This window comes from Brachyistius frenatus, unplaced genomic scaffold, assembly GCF_029030835.1.
Source record: "Brachyistius frenatus isolate BFR_SWC_R1_liver_20210118 unplaced genomic scaffold, ASM2903083v1 Contig_176, whole genome shotgun sequence".
NCBI lineage: Eukaryota > Metazoa > Chordata > Actinopteri > Embiotocidae > Brachyistius > Brachyistius frenatus.
Window position 1 is genome coordinate 345,832 of NW_027210775.1, and position 27,397 is coordinate 373,228.

Consider the following 27,397-nt stretch of genomic DNA (forward strand, 5'->3'; position numbering starts at 1 on the left):
AGGGTTGTTGTGTTGCGTTCAGGGTTGTTGTGTTGCGTTCAGGAGCCGCGGCCGCGATTATGAGCGAGGATAATGGAGAGACATGGAAACGCCGCGAACTGAGATTACCGAGGACTCCCACCGAGGTTTGGGCTGGACGTAAAACTCCAACGTCCGCCTGATTCCGCCGCAGATTTCGGAATGTTCTGGATCATTTAGCGACGCGGGGAAGTTGCGGGAAACCTCTGCGACACACCGGGATAAAGACGGAGCGCAGGCGGCCTGGAGCCACACGGACGTCGGTGGGAGTTGATGTACGCGTCGCCGCGACACAGCGCGACTCTCTTTTTATTCGCCGAGAAGTTATTTCATAAAGCCGAGATTTCATAAAGCAGAAGGACGCGTGTGCTGAACATGGCGCCGCGCTGACCGCGTCTTCGGACCGGTTCCGGTTCTGGTTCTGTGTTTTCGGCTCGTTGCTCGCTAAGCTAGCTTGCGAGGCTAGCTTCTCGTTAGCCTGAAAAAAAAAAAAAAAAAAAAAAGCTCCTAAATGGGAACAAAAAGACCAACTGACAGCTTCCGGGTTCGGCTCGGCTCGGTTCGGTTCGGTAGTTCGGTAGCTGACCAATAAATATATGTTGTCACATACATCTGCTTTTAATTTGTGCAATTGCGGAGTTTATTTGGATGATTTCCAAACAATAAGCAGGTTTGTGTTTCATCCCGTCCGGATCCGGTTCGGTTCGGATCCGGTTCGTGCTTTTAGTCTTTAAATCACCTTAAACTCACTGAAAATAAGGGATTTGTGTATTTTTGGCACCGACAGACAGTTTGTCTCCGTGTGTCAGCTGTCAGGGTTGTTTACGTTTCTTTCCCATTAATCACCACCTTGGACCAAACTTATCTTTCAGCACAAACAATGTTTTACTTTCCAGAACCACATTTTTGGCCTCCACGTTGTTTTCCAAGTCGGACATTCCTCTGAATCTGCGGCTCTTTTTATTTTTAGTCTGAAAATTACCTCCTTGCACAGTTCAGAGGAAAACCCAACCAAACAAAGACTTTGTGTTGCTGCCGGACCTCCATCCGCTGAGTTCATGGCATAACAGAAGCTTGTTTTTACATCACGTGAGAAGGATAAACAGGGTCTGAAAGAGGGTGTCGGTCCGGTCCGGTCCACCCTCCCCCCCCATCTCCAGCCTTCCCTCGGGCTCAGATGTGAGGACGTCATGGGAAGCCAGGGCAGCCCGGTGAAGAGCTACGACTACCTGCTGAAGTTCCTGCTGGTGGGCGACAGCGACGTGGGCAAAGGAGAGATCCTGGACAGCCTGCAGGACGGATCGGCCGAGTCCCCCTACGCCTACAGTAGTGGTGAGTCGGTCCTCTCAGCTGACTGATGATGATGATGGACACCTCAGTGTTGTGTCACACACACACACACACACACACACACACACACACACACACACACACACACACACACACACACACACGCGAGTCCTGAACCTTCGAGCCGTGTTGACGGTGGAGAACACAATGAGCTCTCTTCACAAACACAAGAGCGTTCAGTCAAACACCAGGCATCAATGTTTTGTGTTGTTGTTGTTGTTGTTGTTGTTGTTGTTGTTGTGTTAGTGGATACAATTTTACTGGCTAAACAATCAGAGTCTAACGAGGTTTCAGACGATGATACCTGACACTCATGAAGGAGATTCAGTGGATGAGATGGTTGTTCCTCGGTGATCTGAGGTTGATGGATCCGAGCAGCGTTCAGGTGATGCCCCCCCCCCCCCCCCGCCCTCAGCTGGGTGTCTCGCTGCTGTTGCTCTGGGGGGGGGGGGGGGGGTTGACGGCCTCTTATCTGATCGCAGCTTCGCTCCCCGTGAACGCTCACACACTTCCCTCCAGAACAAGAGCAGACGGTATCACAACGGTTAACTCCTACTTCAGTGGTTTATCCTCATAAAACAACACATTTAACAGACTTATTTTCTTTAGAACATTATTTTTGTGTTTTCTTTTACAGTGAATCTACTTTTAATTATTAAAACTCTTAAAATTTGACATATCCTGGTTTTGGAAGATACTAGATTAAAGAACAACAGTGCCTGTGAACGTCCCAATAAACAGTTTTTCCTCTAAATCCAAGTAATGTAATTATTATTAGATTATCTGCTGATACAGAGTCGATCCAACAGCTGTGATTTCCTTCATAATCCAGCTGCACTCTTCAAGTTCATGAAGCGTATTAAATTCAATCCAACGTATAAACACAGATTTTCCTTTTTTCAAAGTAAAGGTAAACCAAGTGGTACCTGAGTGACCTCACTGGATTTTGTTTATATTTACCTCCAATAAGTCGTATTGAACCAGCGCGGTTACGTTGGAGTCGTTGCAAGAGGCTGTTGGACTGCTTCAAAAGTCAAATACTGGCAACTAAAAATAGAAATAATTTAATATAAGAATACATTTTTAAATCCATGTGGGTGGATTGTCCAAATTAAACCCGCCGTTGTAGTTGTGTGGTGAAAGTCGCTGCATTATAGTGACAACAACACTGTTAAAGACAACTTTGTGACGCCTGCAGGTGGATTTTAACCCGTCTACTAGAACGATGTGGAAACCAGCAGCAGCGCAGAGGGCCGAAAAACTGTAGTGAATGAATCATTTATCACAGGAAGGACTTCTGCTGCCAACACGGCTCGAGTGTGTTTGTGAGGAAACCGATGAGTGAAAACGTGCCGACGGCCGATTTCCCCTCCGCGTTGAATTACTGACAGATTCCAGGTAAAAACGTGCGTTCGTAGCGACGCGATCGGCTCCAGCGAACCGTCCTCTGCCTCCGATGACTCCTCGAGTATCCGCTTCGTTCTTCAGATGAAGATTTCGCCCTCTCTGCAATAACAGCAAGTGTTCATGAAAAATACATCAGTCAGCAGAATCCGTGACGCCTTTTCACCAGCGTTCACCGTATCTTAGTGAAACTGCCGAAGGAGCGGAGACCCTCTGTTTACAGACATCTACAGTTTCAGCAGCTGACGGTGATGATGATGATGATGATGAGGCAGTAGCAGAAGCAGTTGATAAGACTCTCTGCTTTGTGGTTGAAGTCGGGTGAATCAATAAATCGACATTGTGGCTTTCCAATTGGTCCAGTTTGTTCCGTGTCACCGTGTTCGAGGGAGGAATTCTTCAGCTGCTTTTAATTGTCTTCACTTTGAACAAATCAATGGAGAGCAGCCGTTCAGGTATATTAACGGTTAAAATGAATCGTTGTTGAGGTAATTATGACAATCACGATGTTGATTTTGTGCATCGTAAAGGATTAAAGTGGATGCAACTTAAAAACTGGTGTCTTTTGTCTAAATACTCCTGTTGAAAAAGGCTTCATTTTCATTATCGCTAAATCTGAATATTTCCACGATTCATCAGTTTTTCATTTAATGCATTAAATACCAGCAAAGAGACAAATCCAAACGTCTGGTGTCGTCTGATCCCAGAACAGTTAAAAAGACTCTTTGTGTCGCCACCTAATCGACTGATTAATCAAAGGTTTGTTTGCGACCCTGTTTTGCCGAACGGCGAGCCGGGCCAGATCCTAAACGGTCTCCGCGAGAGGACGCGGTCCCGACCGACACGAGAAAAGATCAAAAGCCTTCAAACGGCCTCATTAAATATGGAGCGCCGAGCGAAACGCGCCTCGACGGGGATGTTTGTGCAGACAGAAGCGCTGCTATTGATTTCCATCCCTCCGGCAGGGAGAGGTTGGCGTGGAGGGACGAAGAGGATCCTAAATATTTCAGGAGGAGGGAAAAATCAGGACACGAGGACACAGTCTGATTGGATAACGCCGTCCTCGGGCTGTGATTGGCTGGCCGGAGGATTTTGGGCGGGTGCCAGTTGGATAGACTGCTGATTGATCATAAATTCATCAGTAAGAAATTCCGCTGATATTGTAAAAAGACGTCTGTGCTTCAGAAGAATGAGGCGCTCGGGTTCGTTTCAGGTGGATTTGCTGTATAATTGACATCAATTCGTTTTTAATTGAGTTGATGATTGACAGGAAACTCATCATCAATTGTTTTACTTATTAATCATTGTCATTTTGGGGGAATTTTATTGGCGAGTAGTGAAAGAGACAAGAGGGCTCCGACATGAGGATGTTGTGGACATGGAGAGACATCAGACATCAGATTAATAAGTTATGGAAATCAATTATTTCAGTATTCATTCAAACATAAGAACCAAACATACCATCTAGTCCAGCTTCCAGCTGTGCAATTATATATTTACCATCTCTGGGATCCTCCGAAAAATAAAAAATACTTTTAAAAGATGTGACATTGAACAAATTATTCAGCAGCTTCATGAATAATAAATTCTTTGTTTCAGTAGTTTTCAAGCAGAAATTCTGAACATCATCTGATTTGCTGCTTTTCTTTCTTTTTTGTGGTCGTATCATAGACTGAATGTAAAAAGAAGAACGTAGTCTTTGAATCTGAAGAAAAAAAATGCCAATGCAGAAGTGCCTTAAACTGCAATACCACTGAGGGCCACTAGGGGCTCTAAGAAAGCTTTAGCTGCATTACCGCCTCCTCCTGACGGGAGTAACACATTACAGCCGGGCGCAGCTACAAAACTGAAGTTTAAAAAAAAATATTTTAATGACTATTTCAATATTCTCAATTCACAGATAAATCATAATCCATCCCTAGTTGGGACGAAATAAACACTATAAATTCAGACTTTATGGAGACAAAATCAGCTCGAAATTGTTTCATGAACTTTGTAGAAATTACTTTGAAAAACCGTTTGTAGATTAAATAACCATGAACGAACAAAGTTTCTAAATCCCAGATTACCATAAAGTATGAGTTTCCAATGTTGCTTATAACGACATGATGACGGTACGACGAGTCTTCATCGTCTCCGAGTTTCCTGGGTTTTACTTGGCAGTGTTCGGGGCTTACAGAGTATTTTTTCCAGATTAATTTTCCACACTGCGATAAGGTTTTGAATTTCACAGGCGGCTGACGTTCGCCATCAGATAATAGAAGTCTTGAAAGCAGCAGAGCCAATTAACATACAGATCCAGACTGAAAAGATTCTCGGTGCGTCTGCTTGACAAGTGAAGCTCTTAAATCTTTTTTTTTTTAATTTATTTTTTTCACGCAGTGCGCAAGAAACAGTTGATAATTCCCCCGGGGGGTCGAGGTGGCGTTGGAGCGGCAGACTGGTTTGACAGTAGTTATCGCTGGATGCAAGCCAGCTCATACATTATCCCCCCCGCCCCCCACCCTCTCCACCCCCCACCCGCACCACCCTCCTGCAGGAGAGGGAGGGTTTAGTCTGTGGAACAAAGACGGAGAAGGTGGATGAAGAGCTGAACCTGGACGAGACGCCGAATGTTCAGCGTCACCCACAGAGCTGAGCTGCTCCTCATCCTCACTGCTGTCAGATTACTTCACTTCTGTCTTCACATTTACAGGCTCTTTACCGCTGATATATATATATATATATATATATATATATATATATATATATATATATATATATATATATATATATATATATATATATACACAGATATAATTTCTTACTGCTCGCCCACCCTAAATGTGTACGAAGTGCGATCTGAAAGTTCAGAGGCTGAAAACAACCAAAACGTCGTCCTCGTGTCCAGCTTGCTGCTTCCTGTAAATCTTCGTAATGCTCCTTCGTAACGGCCTCTGACCCCGTCACGCCTCCATAGCGCCCCCACAGGTCATCTGGATATTGCATCTTGCAGACGTGTTTGTTTTTGAAACCGTTTCAGCATCCCGTGTCAGTAGCAGGAGGAAAACGCATTTCTCGTCTTAATTGAAAGACCGCGGGAACAGACGATGATGTCGTGATGTGTTGTCGGGTCGGGGCTTTTTCACATGGGTGTTTTAATTTGAAAATTTCACTTCGTTTTCCTCCGTCTGACTTCCTGCCCGTCCGATCTGCTTTGTTCGATCTCTGTCAAAAATAGACTGAATGGGAGTTAGTGACATCGGTCCTGCTGATGTCGTTCTGCCTTTAATACGTCTGCTTGAATTCCATCTTTGTGGGCGACGTTACGAATGAATGAGCAGAACGGTATCTTTTTTTAAATGAACTCTTTTAACGAGACATTTCAGCGGATTAACCAAATACAGACAGCTGTACGTGAATTTATAAATGACACCATGATGTATACCAGCGCTGTGATTTCTAACGTACCATCAGAGAGGATTTATCCATATATCCATCTCACATGTCAAACATTATCCGGGGAGTTAAACCGACACCTCTCAGACTCTCAACAACAGCTTTAGTGGAGTAGAAACGCAGTCGGCCGACTCCCAGAATAGAAGCAGCAGTTTTCAGCGAAAGCATCGGAGCAGCTATCGATTATCCGGGAAATCTAAGTGAGCCTCGGCAGCGGGAGGAAAAGGAAGCGCTCGCTACCGAACACTCTCCGATTCAATTAGTCCACTGAGCTCTGCACTCAGCAGCTTTATGACGCCTGGAAAAAAACAAAACACTGGACGATACCGTTGATGTTGTTAGCTCGCAGCTGCCAGAGGGCATGATGGGAAGGTTTTCCAGACAGTTGCCGGTAGATATCTGAACGTAATAACAGGCTGTGGAGGAATTTTTATGATGAGCTTCAGGTTTCAGGGCAGCGAAAGAGCTGAAAGAAATGATGATGGGTTTTTTGTGGATTTAAGTTGCTAATTATTTTGGGAAAGTTTTATCTTATTTGTCTCACAGATGCGATTTTATTTTCTTCATCTTACAGAACATCATTCCTCAAAAAAAAAAACCTGTAGATTTAGCAGGTTAAACGATAATGAAAGCATCATGTAAACATTAATATAGTGTTAAACATTAGATTTATCAACAACAATCAAAAAGTCAGTAATTTAAGATGTATAAAAAGAGAAATTCATCTGAAGATATTATATTTAGATGTCTTCATTATTGATTTCTTAGTGTAAAGTAGCTGATAACCACCGCAGATTTAAACAAAGTTACGTTACGTTGACGTATAAGATAAAGATCTTGTCGGAGGTTGATGAGTCAGCGGTTCACCTGTTCGGCCTCAGGTGGTACAACGCTCCGGTGAAACCGCGGCAACCTGGCGAGCACGCAGGTGAACGTGTCCCGACGCGGCAGGCGTAGCGATCCGACAGGTTTGATCCGTTCGCTGCTGAAGGCGCTTCACGTCCTGACGGTTCAAAGACTACAGAAAAGTGGACATTACTTCCAACGTGCAATACCACTCAGCGCCACCAGGGGCTTCATTAGATTAATCCCGTCCTTCTGATCAGTGTTCTCGTGGTCCTTCTGAAAATAATCCCATCATTAATTAGATATTAGGCCTCAAACGCAGATATGTTTGGGGGTGTGTCTAGTTTGATTGACAGGCCCGTGGTGCAGTCAGGTTTTTGGCATAGGGAGGGGGCGGGGCATAGTGTCCTCGTTCCTCCCCAGCTCGTCCAATATGATCACATCTGGCTCCAAAAAACAACAGTAAAAAAAATATTACATTCGGAGCAAAGTATCGGCTTTTATTTTGTCAGGTTTTTTCGCCTTGTCTTTGTCTGATGTTTTCTTCTCTCTCTGTTCAGGTATCGACTATAAAACCACCACGATTCTGCTGGACGGCCGGAGAGTGAAGCTGGAGCTCTGGTAAGAACGCATCACGTCCTCTTAAGCCCTGTAATAAAAACCCCAAAGTTTATAAAGGACTCTGAGGAGCAGAAGGAGGGCGGCCATGTTTCCGTTTCTTTACGTCCCACCTGTTTTAAATCGCTGCTCTTCGTTTCATAAACTCTCCCCTGATGTGAGTGTTGGTGGTTGTGTGTCTGCAGGGACACGTCAGGACAGGGGAGGTTCTGCACCATCTTCCGCTCGTACTCCCGCGGGGCTCAGGTGAGGAAGCAACACCTGCAGACGACAGCGAAGGGAAGTAAAAACCCGTCTTAAACCTCCACCTGGTGTTTCTGTCTCTCTGCAGGGGATCCTGCTGGTCTATGACATCACCAACCGCTGGTCCTTCGACGGCATCGACAGGTGGATCCGAGAGATCGACGAGGTGAGTCCAAAGAAAAACTGGAAAAACGGAATATTTTTCATGTTTTTGTTTTGTTTCTTGTTGCAGTTTGATTTGATGTTTTTTTGCTTTTTAAAACATGAATGGTTGAATCGACCCGTGAACGTGTGAGTGTTCGCTTCATGTCCGTCCTGCTGAAAGAGGATGTCCGCTCTGTGTGTGTGTGTGTGTGTGTGTGTGTGTGTGTGTGTGTGTGTGTGTGTGTGTGTGTGTGTGTGTGTGTGTGTGTGTGTGTGTGTGTGTGTGTTATTTTGGGCCTGTGGAATGTGTGTTCCTCGCCGGTGTTTCCTGCTCTGCCTCCACAGCAGCGACACGGTCGCACACTTCTTTTTTTTAAAGAACAGATAAATCAGAGATGAATTAAAAAAATCTCTACATGATTAAATAAGTTTAGCTCCAATCACTGCTTTTAAGTGTTTCTTATTTTCGTGTGAATATTTTCATCTACATCAGTTTGATTAGTCTGTTAATGAATTTAACCTGTAAAATAATCTTATATTAAGATTTAAAATATAGTTTTTAGTAGAAATGGATCATCTGGTGACGAGAATGTCTCATTTAATGCTTCACTGCATAATTGTTTTGTGCTCGGCAAGTTTTCACATCTCAGATCTGGAAATATGAGATGAATCCTCTCGTTTTAGAAGTTCATGTTTGAGTTTCTGTCTTTGAATTTGTGGTAAACGAAGTTTCTGCGGTTGCTCGGTGTTTGTAAGGTCGGCGGTTCGATCCCCGGTTCCTCCGCTTGAATCTCGGGATGATGACAGGTTGTTTTCTGTGTGTGCTGATGGTTGAATAGGAAGCAAAAAATGGATTAAGGTCTTGTATCAAATTAATTGTTTATTAATCCGGTTTATTGTGAGATCACTCGGTTTGTTTCAAGTCACTTCTCCACCAGTATGAAGTCATTTTCCACTTAAATTACTGATCTTGTTTCTCTTCCTTTATTTTTTTTCAGTGTGCTAAAATGATGTATTATTTACGAATATTCAATGTGTTGGACTTATTAATGTGCTGTGAGTCTAATATCGAGTCATTTAATGTAAAAACCAGCTGAAAAAAGTTTGAGTTTTAACTCATTTTTGTGTGTTTAATGTTTAGATCTCCTGCAGGCTCAGAAACTCAAACAAAATGTGAATTTCTATCAAACACCGGTAGATAAATGCTCAAATTCATCTGTGTCTTTTTATATTTTACCTGCATGTACTATCAACCTCGTCAGATCAGCTGGTTCAGAGACTTTTTCTTTTTTCTTCCCAGAAAGTTTTCCTTGAATAGTTTTCCAGGACTTTAAGCTGCTCGATGAACCTTTAGTTTGATTGTGGGTGTTTTTTGTTTTTTTTCAAGCTTAAATATTAACAATCATCAGCGAGTAACTTCCTTCTCTGCAGCACGCTCCGGGCGTTCCTCGGATCCTCGTGGGGAACCGCCTCCACCTGGCCTTCAAACGTCAGGTTCCCACAGAGCAGGCGAGAGCGTACGCCGAGAAGAACGGCATGACGTTCTTCGAGGTGAGCCCGCTCTGCAACTTCAACGTCATCGAGTCGTTCACGGAGCTGTCGCGCATCGTCCTGATGAGGCACGGCATGGAGAAGTTCTGGAGGCCCAACAGAGGTGGGTGGGCCGGCTCCGATTGGACGACGGATGTTTTGCTCTCTGATTAGCTCCGCCCCTCTCCCGGCGTGGTGTGTAATTACAGCTGCTCGTCCTCGATGTGCTGAAACTCTTCATTTCATGTTTAATGAGCAGCAAGCAGCTCTGCAAAAATAACTCGGAGCTCGAAATGGTTTTAGATCGTTAAAACTGAACTGAAGTTTGTTTTATGAAACGTATTTTTCCGAACGTATCTTTACGTACGACGTTTATTCAGACGTGTTCCATGTTGAAACTGAGTCGGAAAGTTTTAGTCGCTAAAATCGAGTTTTCTCCCGTAACATCTGATTCACGGTCTCATTTTTTTGTTTGTTTATATTTATATCTTCTGAGCATTTTGAGGCTGCCGCCATCGCTGACTTTGTCAATCCTTGCAGGAAATCACGATACAATTATTAACGCTAATTCAAGCAATCTACGCAATATTTACAACAGCTTGCAATTTTGCAAAAAAAAAATTTTTTTTTTTTTTTCACCAAAACAAAATGTCAACAACAAAAGCTCAATATAATTAGTTTTTTTTTTTTTAAACAATATGGTAAGAGTGAAAAAATTATTACTTAAAAATAATTGTAAAATATTTTAAAACAATGTAGAAAAAAGTAAAAAAAAAAAAAAATAATAATTTAAAAAAAAAAAAAAAGACAATAAAGCGATCAAAGCTGTGATAACCATATCGCCCCCCCCTCCCCCCGTCCTCCCCCAGTGTTCAGCCTCCAGGACCTCTGCTGCAGAGCCATCGTGTCGTGCACGCCGGTTCACCTCATCGACAAGCTGCCGCTGCCCGTCGCCATCAAGTCGCACCTCAAGTCCTTCTCCATGGCCAACGGCATGAACGCCGTCATGATGCACGGACGCTCGTACTCGCTGGCCAACCCGGCCGGCGGCTCCAAGGGAAACAGCCTGAAGCGCTCCAAGTCCATCCGTCCGCCGCAGAGCCCGCCGCAGAACTGCACCCGCAACAACTGCAAGATCTCCTAACTGAGGCGGCGAGGGATGGAGCGGGGGAGGGAGCGGGGGAGGGAGCGGGGGAGGGGTGTACAGGGTGATGTTACCTGAAGAGTGGGAATGATGGACAGATGAAAGATCTCCCGCCTCCACAGAGTGTAAAGTACTTTCCAGGTGAGAGGGGGGCGGAGCTTCGATGGTGTCTCAGAGGACATCAGAGAACAAACTGTCACTACATCAGAGACGAAGGCGGAGTCTTCACTACGTGTACAGAAATCCCCGACCAGCTCGTATTTACTTCCTTCGCACGACGCGCCGCTCGTCACGTCTCTTCTCCACCTTCATCTTCCTCTCTTCTCCACCTTCCTCTCTTCTCCACCTTCATCTTCCTCTCTTCTCCACCTTCCTCTCTTCTCCACCTTCATCTTCCTCTCTTCTCCACCTTCCTCTCTTCTCCACCTTCATCTTCCTCTCTTCTCCACCTTCCTCTCTTCTCCACCTTCATCTTCCTCTCTTCTCCACCTTCATCTCCCTCTCTTCTCCACCTTCATCTCCCTCTCTTCTCCACCTTCATCTCCCTCTCTTCTCCACCTTCATCTCCCTCTCTTCTCCCTCTCTTCTCCACCTTCATCTCCCTCGTTTCTCCACCTCCATCTCTTCTCCACCTTCATCTCCCTCGTTTCTTCCTCTCTTCTGTCCGCCTCCATTTTTTTTCCTGCCTCTGTTTATTTGCTGTTTTGATAAGCTAACGTTCAAGACACTAGTCCTTCTTCAGTCCTTCACCGTTCGTCCTCGGCAGCCTGTGACAGTTTTCATTTGATCGCCTGCCGAGGACGAACCGAGTCGGAGGTCCACGATGCAACCGGAACCAGAACCAGGTCCGAGGTCCAGACCCAGACCCGTGGGTGTGCCTTGAGTCTAACTTCCCTCTGTGAACGGAGAGTGAACGAGCAGATTAAAACATCATCAGCATCATCCTGCGGGGTGCAGAGCCTCCCGCTCCGACAACGGGGAGCCAGTGATGCTTGTTGCCATGGATACCATGCAGAAATAGACAGCCTATTTAAAGTTCCCTTCGTCTTTTATGGACTTTATTTCTGAACTAATTTGTCGATCAGAGACACTTAAGGAATAATATCATGAAAAGTTTCCTGATTACAAACCGGATTTTTATGCAGGTTTTTAAAGAGAAAAGCTGTTTTTTGTTATTTTTTATTCTTTATACATAAATTTATACAATTTTTTTTTTCTTTAAAACACAAAAGGAGGGAATTTGTTGGGATCTATTTTCAGCGGCGGATTGATCTCCATTGTAATGGAGACTTCAGGCAGCAGGACGGAGGCTCACGCTTGTTGTTTGGATAAAAAAAAGAAATACATGCACCTTTTCTTTTTGCCCCAAGGGCTTCTGGGAGTTGTAGTTTCAGAGTTGTAGAGATGGATTTTACTCTCATTTCACTCCTCCTCTTCCTCAGCGACGCTCCACCCAGAGTCCAGCAGCATGATGACGTAAACAGTGTCATTTTCTTTTTAAGGAAAAATGTTCACATTTTGCAGCTTTTTTTAAAATAATTTTGTGTCATTTTAAACTGAGTATTTTTTGTTTTTGGAAAGTTTTACGACTTAAAATATCCTTTTTAATTTCAACTCTAAACTCAAGAAGCTGCTGAAGTCGCCGCAGGTTGAAAAGTTTCTGTGCTCACGTTAAAAAAAAAATGTTCCCGCCCGAAAAATAGTGGACGTTATTCGAGTCTAAAGCTGCTGTGACGTCATCAAGAGTCCACAGACGGTTTTGTTCTGGAACAGCTCCGTTAACGTGTTTTTATTTTAGCATGAATCTCGGAGGTAAACGAAGGAGCGGGTTTCTGTCCTCAGATGAAAGCGTAAACAAGAAACCGGTCCGAGTCGTCTTTAAAGTGGAATTCATTCTCAGTATTGACAGTAAACGGAGACCCGTGTTTATCGGTCCACGGTTTCAGCTCTTTAAATGACTTCCTGCTGAGTTGTGAGTGTTCCTGTTGAACGCATCACCGCGCTGCGTTCAGGGACACACGGTGAGCTTTTTTGATCCCCTCTCTCTCTCGAACAGCTGCTTCCTGTTTGCGTCTTTCCTCTGTTTTAGCTGCGTCTTTTGGTTCCACCGCCTCTTAAAGCCGCATCGCCGTGCTGCGTTCAGGAACAGTCTCTGAACTTTTGCTGACCAAAACGGGAAACTGACCTCCTTTTTTGGGTTGTTTTTTTTGGCCTAATTGGTTCGTACGAAAAAAAGGGAAAACTTTTTGATCTGGAAAATAATTTGACTTCAGTTTTGTAACTTCTCTCGTGACACACAGGATTTATTCTTTGTTGGTTTTCATCAGAATTGACAATTAGAATAAAAACACGAGTGTGTCCAGATGATATCAATTAAGATGTGAACAGTTCAACTTCCTGTTCTCACTGTGCTGCATTCAAGTCCAGCGGGAGAGACGGCCGTTCTTGCTTGAGCCGCTCGGCACTCGTGTGGAGACGAGTTCGAACACGTGAACTCTTCCGAGTCCTTCTCCGCCTGGATCTCCCAGGAGATCTGATGCCGTCTTCTTCTTCTTCTTCTTCTTCTTCTTCTTCTTCTTCTTCTTCTTCTTCTCCTCCCCTGATCTGCACGGCCGCCTCCGCACGCCGTCCCATGATTCATAGCTGCTGAATAATAAATGCTGTGCTCTCATTGATCTACGGAGGGCCTCGTCTTCGTCTTTCATCCTCCTCTCAGCTCGCTGTTTCTTCGTCCTCGTCTCCCTCCGGTGAGACGACTGGATCTCCGGCAGGCGTTCTGTATTTTTTAACTGTGTTTCAGCTGCGTCTCGTCAGATGTTTCCGTGGAAACGCCCTCTTAAATCCGACCGGGAGTAAGTTCACCGCAGCATGAAGGTTTTTACCTTTCCCGGGGTTTTTACTCTTCAGCACTTCGATCCTGTGCTGCTGTTTGACCTCACAATTCCTTCAATTTCGGGATTTAAACTTTTTGGAATTAAACGCCAAATTTTAAGCTTCTATGCGAGTCGCCAAACGCAGGACAGATTTTATTTTCTATTTGTAGCTCCCCATGAATACCTAAATCATGAGGTTCTTTTATTTTGAAGGAATTAAATGTTTTTCAACGAATGAATTTGAACCCCTCCCCCCAACCCCCCCCCCAAAAAATGTGCTTCCCAAAATGTGATGACGTCATCAGTGGGCGTGGCTTCTTTAAAAGGGAAATACAAAGTAAAACACAGTTCAGATCCAGAACTGGCTCACGTAACTCCGTTGGGCCGAAGTCAATATTTTGCAATAAGATGCCAAAATTTTGCAGGTTAACGATACAAATTCCACATTTTGGTTTTGGGTTTAACTTGATGTCCATTTACTGCTTAAAAAAAAACAAAAACAAAAAAAAAGTTTGCGTGATGGTGGACCCGAAGGTTCTGCTGAGTGAAGAAAGAAAACTGCCCGAGTCGACATTTTGTGCAGACGTTCACGGTTCCCAGAGGATGAACCCGACGGATTCTGGTGTTCGTCTTTTTGACTCTTGCGACTTTTATTTTATTATTTTTTTTATTTTTAAATTTTATTTAACTTTTTATTTGTAAAATATCTCAAAAACTCTCGGCATGAAATTAATTTCACACATTCATGTTCCCCAGAGGATGAATTCTCAGCTTCGGTTATCTTCTGATTTACTTTATTTTACGTATCCGTCGACCTTTTAGCGCCCCCTCTCTGTGACGGACAGGACAGGCTTTTATTATTGTTGTTGTTGTTGACTCCCACACGTCAACACAATACCCGCCAGCCTGTAATGATTGTGTGTAGTGTTGAGCATCCGATCACCTCCTCCACGTTTTGGTTCTTCCTCAGTTTTGTGGGCCGAGTTTCTATTTTTTTTTTTAAACGTGGAAATGTTTGCAGAGGATTGTGGGAAGCTTGGACTCAGGACCCCTTCAGGGCTGCCCTCTTATATCGCCGGTTGTGTTTGTGGAAAGGACAAAAAAGAAAAGAACACTCTTGTTGTTTTTGAGCTGAAGCTGCTGAGTAATCTGAAGCGAGTGTGTGTGTGTGTGTGTGTGTGTGTGTGTGTGTGTGTGTGTGTGTGTGTGTGTGTGTGTGTGTGTGTGTGTGTGTGTGTGTGTGTGTGTGTGTAGGAGAGAGAGATGATGTTCTTCAAACACCGAGCTGAACATTTTTCTTTCCTTTTTCTTTTTTTAAATTATTGATTGTACAGTTCAAGGCGACGTGTATGAAGAGACTTTTTCACAATAAAACTATTGAATGTTGGAGTCAACAACGTCTCAAACCTTCACTTTGATTTTACAACATAATTTATATCATGTCAACAAGACAAAAATGTTTGTAAATCAGTCCTTTTCTTCGATGGACTCTGGTGTGGTTTCTTTTGCTTATGCTGCCATCTACTGGAGAAAAACAGCAACACAGTCAAGAGGTATTGAATTTTGTACATTTATTTAGAATCAAAAAGTAAACGTGAGTTCATCATTGAGGCATTACATTTTCTTCACAAGTGAAGATTGTTTACTTAAAACCATACTGTAAAAATACTGCAGCAAAAATCAAAGTGAAAAGGAAATACAACAAATGTTCACTAAGTCAAGTTTGAGGCATTTTTGCATGAAAAATGATCACTTCCTGTTAATTATTTAATCAATAAATCAGCTATTGGTTCCAGCTATACTTGTCGTTACTGTTCTGTAGTTGAATTGATAACAAAGCCACATGGTTCACCAGCAAATATTTGACATTTTTAACTTGTTCATTCGTCGAAATCAAGCTTTTATTTTGAAAAGATTTACCTCTAACCGGGAATATTCGCGTCAGGTGAACACGCGCCACCTTCACGCTTCGGGCACCGTTATTTTTTTTATTTAATTTTTTTTTTTTTACCGCAGAATCAGCGTCCAACACCAGAGAGGTCTCCGCCGGGTCGCCGCTCGCTCGGTCGGCCCGCATCATGTCCAGCGTCCAGCTGCTGCGGGCGCTCGTTAACGAGCGGCTGGCGGCGGCCGCCGACGAGATCTTCGAGGCGGTGAAGAAGACCATCGCGGGCTACGAGGAGGAGCTCCAGCTGTCGAAGCGGGAGATCAGCCGGCAGCGCAGGATGCTGCAGGCGGCGTCCGAACCCGAAACTCACGAGCCCGCAGGTCTGTGAGCTGCCGGCTCCGTCCCGGGTCGAGAACACCACCAGTCCCGTGACCGCCCACGTCCCCGAACATTCAGTGTCACTCATATTTGTCTTGTGGTGTTTATTGCCATGAAATCATAAATACGAATTACATTTTTTTTTATTTTTTAAATGGAGGCTAAATCTGATGCTAAAGCGGGTTCGTTAACCGGGCCCTTCCGGGACACTACGGTACCTGCCCGATGGAAAGAATGTCAAGACGCCATTAAAATATCTCCAAATTTAATCTTTCCTGTTAATGTGCAAACATTATACACGACATAGGCTCCGATTTAAAACATATCCTGCTCGAAGAACATCTACTTTTACATTCGGCATACAACCGATTCACCAAGCTGCTCCACATTCTGAACTAAATCAACTTTTATTGTGTCTAGTCGCTGTTTTTCACATTTCGATGGCAGGCGGCCTTCATGACGCCAAACTCCATTGAAACATTTAAAAGATGTAAGTTTGGTCATTTATCAGTGAAGTTATCTACCTGACAGGCTGATATGTAAAAACATAGTATTAATTTCTAAAGTATACTTTTACATTCGGCATACAAGTGACCGACCGAGCAGCTTTACATACAGACACAAACATGTCGATGGATGGCTGCTGTCCTGACGCCAGATTTGACCTCTGATGATTGACAGATTTCACTCAAGTTATTTGGAACATAAATAAATTGACAATATTCAAATTACAATGTTAAACAATATTCAATATGTCACATTCATGGTGTCGCGGCATGCGTCTCTTTTCTTGTATTTAAGTGTTATTTTGTGTCTTAGTTGATTTTTTTTTTGTTGGTAAAAGTTATTTTCAGCTTAATCTGTATTGACAGTAATAGTTTGTTGATGTCCGAGGTGGTCGAGAGCAGTTCTGTAAACGATACCGCGGCTCCTGTTTGCTGTTTTCTGAGTTGATATTCTGTTTTGTAATCTTCTGTGTTTTCCTGCAGACGAGCCGCAGGAAGAAGAGCGCCGGTGTGAGCCGGAGTGGAGCTCCAGTCTGGACCAGGACAACCGGGATCCTCCACAGACGGAGGAGGAGGAGGAGGAGGAGGAGGAGGAGAAGGGCACCATCAGGTTCATCTTCACGCCTCTGTACGTGAAGAACAAGTCGGACTGTCTGAGCTCTAAAGGAGACGGAGGAGAGCCTCTGCCGAGGACGTCGGCCGAGCAGGACCAGGTGAAGGTCGAGGACGACGGCGAGGAGGAGGAGGAGGAGGAAGAGGAGGAGTGGAGGGCCAGCGTGGACTCTCAGAGCGACGACAGCAGCAGCGACCGCAAGCAGAGGAAGAAGAAGAAGAGGCTTCGTCTTCTGACGGCTCCGAGACGCCACCTGACCAGAAAAACCAAATCCAGAATCTGCTGTAAAGTCTGCGGGAAAGCCTTCCACGCCAACATCTCCCTGGTGAACCACATGGAGGTCCACGCCAAGGACGTGTGCGGCGTGTGCGGCGAGCGTTTCTACAGCGAGGAGAGCTTCCAGCTTCACCTGAAGACGCACGTGAAGGCGGAGATCTGCGCCGTCTGCGGGAAGTGTTTCGGCACCGGCGCGTCCCTGGAGACGCACATGAGGATCCACACGGGGGAGAAACCGTTCGACTGCAGCGAGTGCGGGAAGTCCTTCAACTGTCGCCACAACATGATGCGGCACATCCGCATCCACACGGGGGAGAAACCGTACGCCTGCACCGTCTGCGGGAAGTCCTTCAACGACTACTCCACCCTGAAACGCCACCTGCGCGTTCACGTCCGCACCGAGAACCGCGACGACGGCGAGGAGAAGGCGTCGCCGCCGAGGAAGAAGCCGCCGCCGCCGCCGTCCCGGACCATCTGCGAGGTGTGCGGGAAAATGTTCCACTCCACGGTTTCTCTGGTGAATCACGCCAAGACGCACGCCGCCGACCTGTGCGGCGTCTGCGGGACGCGCTTCGACTGCGAGGAGAGCTTGAAAGTCCACCTGAGAACGCACAAGAACGGGAAGGTGTGCGAGGTGTGCGGGAAGTGCTTCGACAGCCGGAGGAGCCTGGAGATGCACACGAGGATCCACACGGGCGAGAAGCCCTTCCTGTGCAGCGAGTGCGGGAAGTCCTTCAACTGCCGCCACAACATGATCCGCCACATCCGGACGCACACGGGCGAGAAGCCGTACCCGTGCGACGTCTGCGGCCGCCGCTTCAGCGACCGCACCAGCCTGAAGCAGCACAGCAGCACGCACGGCGGAGAGAAACCGCACCGCTGCGACGTCTGCGGGAAAGGTTTCCACCGCAAGACGTACGTCAGGCTTCACATGAAGAGCCACGCGACCGAGAAGTGACTGTCGGGCGAACGGACGCTCCGAAGCCCACGAGGGTTTCACGTGCAGCGCACAATTTACCCGTTTTTATTTGGCCCGATTTTTCAGGAGCTAAAAACACGTTCCAGCGGCGCGAAGACTCGAAACTCTTTGGTTGTTTTTATTTGGTCGTCTATCGTGACATCATCTACGTCTCACCGTCAGCCAAAGTCCCTCATATCACGCATGATGACATCATTTTCAGAGACAGTCTGACGCTAGCAGAAAGCGGAGGGTTTTTTTTTTTTGTCTCTTCCGCGCTCTGTGGACGCGGAGCTTTTTCTTCCGCGTTGGACGCGGAGTAGCTACGTCGTTACCACGGCAACCCCATGCAGGTTGGTGGTGTCTGGACACATCAAATCTTATCAGTGTGGACGGGTCTGTCCTGAGAAACAAAAATCAGATCTTACCTGCGTCCTGAACGGAGACGAGCGTCTCTCCCGTCACGTGACGACATCCGCTGCGTTTCCGTGACGTTGACCAATAGGAGCCCAGAGAGCTCGTTCACGCAGACGACCTGTTCTTCCAACCGTTACACAAACTCCATTGTCACCTCTGGTAGGTGCCCCCCCCCCCCCCCTCACTTTTGTTATTCATTTATTCATCTGGTTGGATTAAATTGAGGCTTCGGTCGTCTTTAAAACGCTCCGTACGCCGTTTCATCGCTCATTTCTACATACGTGACTTTATTAACGGTTGTGAACTCTGGTGTCGTCTGTAAATCTGCGCTCTGAAAACGTGACCTCACGATGTGCCTGCGGTAGATTTCCTGACGTTTGCAGAGCTGTGACTCCGTACAGTTGGAGAATAAAAGAGTTTTAATAAGCCTTCGTTTTATGACTGATGTTTGAGTCCACTTCTTCTTTTTCCGGAGAAAAGACCTGAAAACTGCAGCAGCTGCAGAAAGTCTGCACCAGAAGAGACGTCGCACCTCCCGCAAACTTTGCTAAGCTATGCTAGTTAGCTGATAGCAGTGCTAATTTACATAAACCAGCGTAATTGATTAATGCCACAAACTTAAAAAAAACCTATAAAAACACATTTCAGGACAACACTCGTTTCTAGACAAAAATATAAACACTTGTATTTCACTAGAATTAGAGATGACAACTACCTTCGCTATGCTAAGCTATGAAGCAAATTTTCTTAGATGGAAAAAAACAAAAAACATGCAGATTTTTGATTATTTTAATGATGACCTTCAGTTTAATACATTTCTCGTTAATAATAGACATATAATTGAATGGAGTTTAATGAACTTTAATCACATATTTAACCAGAATCAGAGGCAGCAATTACCGTTATACTCTTTATGGTTCATGTTCTTTAAAGATTATTATTAATTACTGTCACAAACATTGTCAATACAATTTTACTACAGCACTGAAAGATGCAACACCTCGAAATAAAATGTTCTTCTTGCATTGTTTTTGATCATTTTATTGCGATAAAGCAAATTTTCTTTTGTGAAAAAAAAAAAAATCAAAATATATGAAGTAAATGTAGTTTAATCAAATATAAACTTAATTACTACGACTTTGCTAAACCTGGCTAGTTAGCTTATATCAGCGCTAATTTATAGAAAAAGATGTTAAAGAAAAGTTTATAATTGTTTAATATTTGATTGATGTTCCATAAGAGGGAAACATTTAGTGTAGAAATACAGATTAATGGCAAAAATAAAATAATTTTGATTTTTTTTTCTAAGAGGTGTTTGATGGGATTTTAAAGCCAAACACGACACAGATCCCAAACGACCGGAGGAGCAGCAGAAAGTCGTGGAAGAAGAGCGAGTTCGTCACCGATGACTCACGATGTGTCATTTCACCCCTTTAAGTTCATTTGCTGCGTTGAACTGAGGCGGAAACAAAGACGTTCATGTGTCGTCAGTCGGAGGAAACCGTTCGATCATCCGTCTCTTTTTAAACTGACTTCATCACAGATTCACGCGTCTTTAAAGTCGAGCCTTCGTCCGTACTTCCGACATCGTGTTCGACTCGTCTGGCTGGTTTTCATCATCGTTTATCTGCCGTGAACTGAAGCGGACTGCAGCAGGGAGACGAAATAACTCAATAAAACAAGGAAAATAAAGCGAAAACATGGTTCGAGCAAATGTTCCTTTTCTCTGAGTTTAATCCACGAGGCCGCTGCTGGACTCTTTGAATTAAAAAGTGCGTGTTTATATCTGCGTCATGAACTCCGGTAGATGACGCAGGTTTCGTCACCCTGAAAACAAACGATGAGCACGAAGTGAACAACTGATCTGTTTCACTTGTTCTGTTTCTCCACAAAGTCGTCACGCTCTAATTTTGTTTCTTAAGTCTGAAGTGAATGAAGAGAGACGTTTGTCTGACACGTAATTCTACTTAAACCATTTCAGTTTGTTTTTACAAACTTTACATCTGGCTTTTCTTTCGAGTCGTCGTTTCTGAGCCGAAGCGCTTGAAATGTTGATTTTCCTGCATGTTTTGCCTTCGTTAGCAGCTACAGGAACAAAATCTAGAAAACACATGTTGACTGAAGTGATTGTTGACAAGCAGGAAGGAGAAAAAATAAAATACTGTAGGGAGAATATTACAGTTTGATCTAATTCAAACATTCTGGAAGAGACTTTTTTATTATTCCAGGATATTCCAGGACCAGTTTATATACTTTATATTTAACATGAGCAACACTACTGATCTGCTTTAGTTTGATAGATCACCGAAAAAAAGTGCAGAATCTAAAATATTTCTTTGCTTTTTGTGTTTATTTTCATGAAAATATTTATGTTTGTTTTTTCTTGTTTATGTGAATAAATGTCGAGAGGTGATTTGCGCCGCAGCCTAAGAACAACACGGTTTGACCTCTCAACTAAACCGAAACAACACAGCTGGAGGTCGTCGTGAACGGCGACACAAATTAAACGCTATTTTTCAGTCATATATAACATAAATCTGCTTTTATCAGTCAGGGAGCTGAGTTTAAACGTCTCAGTACTCGTAGCAGCTGTTTGTCTTCAAATAAACTTAAATCAAATATAAAACAGGAGGACCACTGATGCACCAGGAGAGTCCAGCCTAAACAAATAACTAAGAAAAGAAAAATACAAACAAAATACCATCAAAATCTAGTAGAAATAAAGCAAATGAAGCAAAAATATCTAAAGTAATCCAGAGCCAATGAACAAACCGGTAAATAGCACAGTGCTGATCATTTTGACTGTAAAACGTCAGTGAGCAGCACCGGAACCGGACGCAGGACTTCAGGTACTTTCCAGTGTTTTTCCCGACGTGTGTTTTCAAGGTCACAAAGACACGGTTAAAAAACACAACGTCATGTTTCATGTAGAAAATGTCAAAAAATACCTGTGAAAATTCAGAATAAACGTCCTCTGAGACGTCTGAAGGGTGAGACGTTGAGGACGACGTCGCCGATGGCCGTGCTGACGGCTTCGGCGGCATCACTGGCGGCGAGGGTTTTTGCTGGCGATGGTGGCGGCGTCGATGACGGTGTCCATGGCAGTGGCAATGGCGGCGGCGGCGGTGTCGATGGCAGTGGCCATGGCGATGGCGATGGCGGTGGTGGCGGTGTCCATGGCAGCGTCGATGGCGGCGGTGATGACGGTTTCCATCGGCGAGATGGCCTGAAGGATGGTGATTTGTTTGGGATCCCAGATGCAGTTCTCCTCCAGGCCGCTTTTCACCATCCCGCAGTTGGGCGGCACCCAGGCGCTGTCGAACACCTGGCCGTACTTGGAGTCGTGCCAGGTCTTCTGGCGCGGGTGGCCCTGACGGTTGATGGCGATCACGTTCCCCACGTTGACCCTGACCTTCAGGACGACCTTGTCGAACTCGGGGTGTTCCAGGGGGTAGCGGCTCGCCTTCTGCAGGTCCCTGCTGAGGTAGACCCCGCGGCCGAGCATCCCGTCTTCAGATTGGTGAAAACCATTCAATTTGATGTCTAGAGCGTTCCTCCTGGTGGTGCCGTGGTACATGATGTAGGTTTTGCCGTTGACCGGTACTGGGACGTCCAGTCGAAATACCCCCGGTGGCAGGAAGTCATCTTCATCTTCAGCCCACTTGTACTGGCTCATGTTAGTTTTGGATATCCCTGAAGAAAAGAATCAGAAACATTTGACATCACCACAAAGAAAACGATGAACATGACAGGAATGAACCCGAAAATAAAGAATTACTCGTGTTTAAGGTTCATTTTAGTCGTTCTGAAGCATCGAGTTCGGATTTTGGCCGTCGCCATTTTGGTATTTTAGAGCCGGTCAAAAAGCCCTTTAGATCATGAGACTTTTGGGAAGATTAAATGTATCAGGTCCAACAAAGGGACTGAATTCATGGGGAAAAAATGACCAATCATGCCTCAGCAAAAATGAAGAATGAAACCTCGGCGCCATCCTCGCCACACCAGAAGAGCACTCCAGAGCAAAACTGGTGCACCTTATTTGACATGTGGAGGTGTATGCTAATAGAAAGTGAACTTCCAAAAGAGCTGTGGACTGATGCAGTACAGACAGCAGCTGAAGTGAGGAACAGATGCTTTAATAATCACACAAAACACACAGCTTTCCAAATGCTGTCAGGAAGAAAGCCCAACCTTTCCAGGATGTAAACGTTCGGGTCTGTGTGTTAGGGTTACAAGCAGGATAAGAGAAAACTGGACTCAAGACGTGAGAAGGGAATCTTTGTCGGGTACGACAAGGATAGCGCCGCCTACATGGGTTACCATCCTGACAGTGAGAGACTGGTTGAGTTCGTGCAGAGAGGCAGACACAACTTGACAGACAATCTGATGACGATGATTTTTGTAGTGCAGATCAGGACGAACAGGACCAGGCAAAATACTGACTCCAGCACAGAACAAACTCAGAGCCAGGCTCCGAGAAGAAGAATCAAACAGACCAGTGAGACCTTCCACGAGCCTAAACGATACCCTTCCAGAGTGAGGAAGAAACCAGATTATCTCGGTGATCATGTAGCTGGTGAGGAGAGTGATGACAGTTCAACTGAAACCCCATGTTTTCATTTCCTCCGCCATATTTTGTGGTCTCGCACCGGAATCGATGAGCAACACAACCTCCTTCAACACACCAACAGAAATCTGCTTTCAACAGGCAGGAAGTCACAGTTGATAATATTTCCTGTAAAAAGTCAGACTTTTAAAGAAAGATAAACGCAGTGTGTCCTGGTCACGTACCTCTCTGTCCGGGCTCCTCTACGAGTGCTGCTCTTCTTTCGTTTGGCTTCAGATAAACTTCTCCTTCAATGGTTTTACATGCAGAGTGGAAGCCCTTTGAACGGAGAAAGATTCTTTCACTTTCACCTTGCGTCTCATTCCTTTGTGAAGTCTAATCCAAACAGGATGTTGTGTATCTAGTGAGCAGCTGCAGGACCAGACGCAGGACTTCAGGGACTTTCCAGTATTTTTCCCACTTTTTTTTATTGGAGATAAAGGTTCAGCTGAATTTCAGGAGCAAGACCACGCCTCAATCACTCCCCCACTTCTGGCCACACTCCTATAAATATCCACCCACTCTAGACCTCGGCCTGTCCACGTTTTCTGCATACCACCCTCCCTCCCTCTTGTTAAACCGTTTCACTTATGGTTATCATGTTTCATAGCCTTTATCCTTCCGTCCCACACGGAGATCTCGGGGATCTGCAAGGCCCGGAGCCGCAGTGGATCCTCGACTAAGCCTTCCCCCAAACCGCGAAACTCTCACCCTGGCTTAATCTCCCCCAATCAATGAAGGTTCGCCCCCAGCCGAGGCGGGGTCCTAGCTAGTGAATAGTAACTTTGGAAATCTGACTCAGAAACAGAAACCTTCAAACTGTTAAAAAATTAAACCAAACTATTCTGTTATATAATCAGTAAAACCTGCTTTGGATGAACCTTCCAGTGTTTTTGAGCACCAACATAATATAAACTCTGCTTCAACAAACAAACCAGACGGACACTCACAGATTTATGACACGTGTATTTTCAAGGTCACAAAGACATGGCTACAAAACGCAACGTCATGTTTCATGTAGAAAATGTAGAAAAATACATGTGAAAATTCAGAATAAACAACCTCTGAAAAAATTAAGAATAAATCAGCCATTCCAACCGCTGCAGGCGCAGGTTTTGGTCGGCGAGATGGCCTGAAGGATGGTGATTTGTTTGGGATCCCAGATGCAGTTCTCCTCCAGGCCGCTTTTCACCATCCCGCAGTTGGGCGGCACCCAGGCGCTGTCGAACACCTGGCCGTACTTGGAGTCGTGCCAGGTCTTCTGGCGCGGGTGGCCCTGACGGTTGATGGCGATCACGTTCCCCACGTTGACCCTGACCTTCAGGACGACCTTGTCGAACTCGGGGTGTTCCAGGGGGTAGCGGCTCGCCTTCTGCAGGTCCCTGCTGAGGTAGACCCCGCGGCCGAGCATCCCGTCTGCAGATTGGTGAAAACCATTCAATTTGATGTCTAGAGCGTTCCTCTTGGTGGTGCCGTGGTACATGATGTAGGTTTTGCCGTTGACCGGTACCGGGGCGTCTAGTCGAAATACCCCCGGTGGCAGGAAGTCATCTTCAGCCCACTTGTACTGGCTCATGTTAGTTTCGGGTATCCCTGAAGAAAAGAATCAGAAACACTTGACATCACCGCAAAGAAAACGATGAACATGACAGGAATGAACCTGAAAATAAAGAATTACTCGTGTTTAAGGTTCATTTTAGTCGTTCTGAAGCATCGAGTTCGGATTTTGGCCGTCGCCATTTTGGTATTTTAGAGCCAGGAGTGACCATATTTGGACGAGCTGGGGGAGGAGCCAGCGGTGGATCTGACTCGATCTGATTGGAAACCTGACGATACTACGTCCCGCCCACTGATAGCTGTAACCTGACTGCACCACAGGCCTGTCAATCAAACAGACACGCCCCCAAAAACAGGTCTTCTTGAATCTTCTTTTCTAATGAATGAGGGATTATTTTCAGATGGACCTCCAAAAAACTAAGAAGAAGGAGTGACTTTAGCTAACAACACCGAGATAACTGATGGACACATTTTATTCACTTTGGATTTGATGAGAGAAGTTGAATGGGAGTCTATGAGCCGGAGGCTTTTTGGAGCCGACCTCTAGTGGCACTCGCTGGTATTGCAGCATGAGGCCTCATTTAAAAGCTACGTCCACTTTTTTAATATTCAGGCTGTGCATCTGACTATTTGATTGGAATAGAAGATAGGAAACTATGCCCCGCCCACTGAAACTATGCCCCGCCCCGCTGAAGGCAGAAGACATGCCCCCAAAAATGATTTCAGTCTTTAAGTTTCCTCCTGCTCCGTGTGCATCACTGTGCTGCGTTCAACAGGAACAGACTTTTTAATCATGCCTGATATTAAATTATTGTGTGTCATGTGAATCTTGTGCTGAAAAAAAGAAATGTTGCGTTTAATTTCCATTGCATTAGATTTGGTGGAGCTGCAGGTTGAATCATTGTTTTCAGGCTGTTATTTCCTCTCTAATGTCGAACTTTGACTAACCGGAAGTAAAAAAAACAATTTAAATTTCGGCTGTTGTTTTTCAGCCCTCACTCAGACAGAAACAGAGTTGTTGCAGACAACGTTCGATAAGTTCGGCTTTGAAGTGATGCAGCTGTTGCTGACCGAATTCATGGAGGTTGTCAGGAAAATATTTTCAAGTTAATTGTTCTGGCTTTTTTGTTTTCATTTTTGTTTCTCAGTAAATCAAATATCACACGGCAACATTTGGTTTCACTACGAGTTCAGGCTCTGATAAAGTCTCTGCTTCATTCTGCAAACAGCAACAGAAATCTGCTTTCACCATGCAGGAAGTCACAGTTGATAATATTTCCTGTAAAAAGTCAGACTTTTAAAGAAAGATAAATGCAGTGTGTCCTGTTCACGTACCTCTCTGTCCGGGCTCCTCTACGAGTGCTGCTCTTCTTCTGTTTGGCTTCAGATGAACTCCTCCAAACTGCAACAGGAAATTCTATAAAAGGCAATAGGAAAGTAATCCTTTAAGTTTCGTTTCTTCTGTTGCTTTTTTTTCATTGTCCTTTAATAACAGGAAGGTATTTAAGAGGTGTGGTCACCAGCAGCACCAGTTTTACATGATTACAATGATTTCTGCTCAGATGTTCAGTGTTTCAGCCGAGCAGCGTAACTCATGAAAAGACATGAAACCTGTCAGACGATCACATTCCTGACATGTTTGTTAAGGTTCTTATTGAACTTTGCATTCCCACGACATAACGAAACTTAAAGGAAGATTCAGCCTTGTTTCAGCTGGGTGTGTTTACAGTAAAACGTGGTGATAGTGTCCTTGGTGTCCATGTTGTGACTCGATTTGTTGTTTAATGTCTCTTTATGGCCGTTTTATGTTTCTTTGTCTGCATTTTGTTCGTCTGTGTGGCCTTTACTGTTATTTTATAATCATTTTCCAGCTCTGTGTCATCATTTTGTGTCTTTTTGTAGATATTTAGTTCTTATTTGGGCTCCTATTGTCCCACTTTGTTGGCCTTAAATGTCCTTTTGTGTCTTTTTGTTGGCATTTTCTTCGTCTCTGTGGCCTTTAGTGTTATTTTATAGTCATCTTCCAGCTCTGTCATCATTTTGTAGATATTTAGTACTTATTTGGGCTCATCGTGCCATTTTGTGTGTCTTTGTTGTTATTTTGTTCATATTTGAGGCCTTGAGTGTTATTTTATTCTTATTTTGCGGCTCTTTGTCAAAATGTTTACATTTTCTGTCTTTGAATAAACACACTGATGTGTTTAATGGATGTTGTTGTGTCCAGTTGGCGCTGTGACTTCATGGTGAACTGGATGTTACTCACAGATAGGAAGGTTTCCCTTTCAAATGGTTTAATTATTGATTAATATGTTCACGTGGTGACACAGAGTCTAGACCGAAAGTATTTGGACAGCTGCAGTAATTTATTGTGTTTGCTCTGAGCTTCACCTCATTCAGTTTGAAATAAAAATAATGGGGACAACAAAATAGTGCAAAGTCTCAGCTTTAATTTGAGTGGGTTTTACGTCAACATTGAAAGATGTAGCTGTGGAAGATGTAGCTTTAAAATCACACAGCACTTAAGTGTAGGTGTGCAAAAGTATGTGGACACTACATGTTTCTTCATAATAGAACATATACAAAAGAAAAG

The 27,397-nt window shown here is 44.6% G+C and overlaps 3 protein-coding genes across 3 annotated transcripts; 2 read left to right on the plus strand and 1 right to left on the minus strand.

Annotated features, from left to right (window-relative positions):
* Positions 1–10,766, plus strand: rab40c (RAB40c, member RAS oncogene family). The gene is made up of 6 exons (XM_069717468.1): positions 1–1,350; positions 7,617–7,677; positions 7,860–7,920; positions 8,006–8,083; positions 9,493–9,715; positions 10,461–10,766. Exons 1-6 carry the CDS (start codon positions 1,209–1,211, stop codon positions 10,733–10,735), a joined length of 840 nt encoding a protein of 279 aa, XP_069573569.1. The 5' UTR covers positions 1–1,208; the 3' UTR covers positions 10,736–10,766.
* Positions 10,767–15,669: 4,903 nt separating this feature from the next.
* LOC138632155 (zinc finger protein 491-like) lies at positions 15,670–18,424 on the plus strand. The gene is made up of 2 exons (XM_069717493.1): positions 15,670–15,876; positions 16,864–18,424. Exons 1-2 carry the CDS (start codon positions 15,687–15,689, stop codon positions 18,225–18,227), a joined length of 1,554 nt encoding a protein of 517 aa, XP_069573594.1. The 5' UTR covers positions 15,670–15,686; the 3' UTR covers positions 18,228–18,424.
* Positions 18,425–19,958: 1,534 nt separating this feature from the next.
* On the minus strand, positions 19,959–26,252 carry LOC138632183 (uncharacterized). The gene is made up of 3 exons (XM_069717531.1): positions 26,143–26,252; positions 24,349–24,843; positions 19,959–22,247 (listed from the first exon to the last, which is right to left on the minus strand). The coding sequence occupies exons 2-3, from the start codon at positions 24,824–24,826 to the stop codon at positions 21,688–21,690; spliced, it is 1,038 nt and encodes a 345-aa protein (XP_069573632.1). The 5' UTR covers positions 24,827–24,843; positions 26,143–26,252; the 3' UTR covers positions 19,959–21,687.
* Between the last annotated feature and the right edge of the window lie 1,145 nt (positions 26,253–27,397).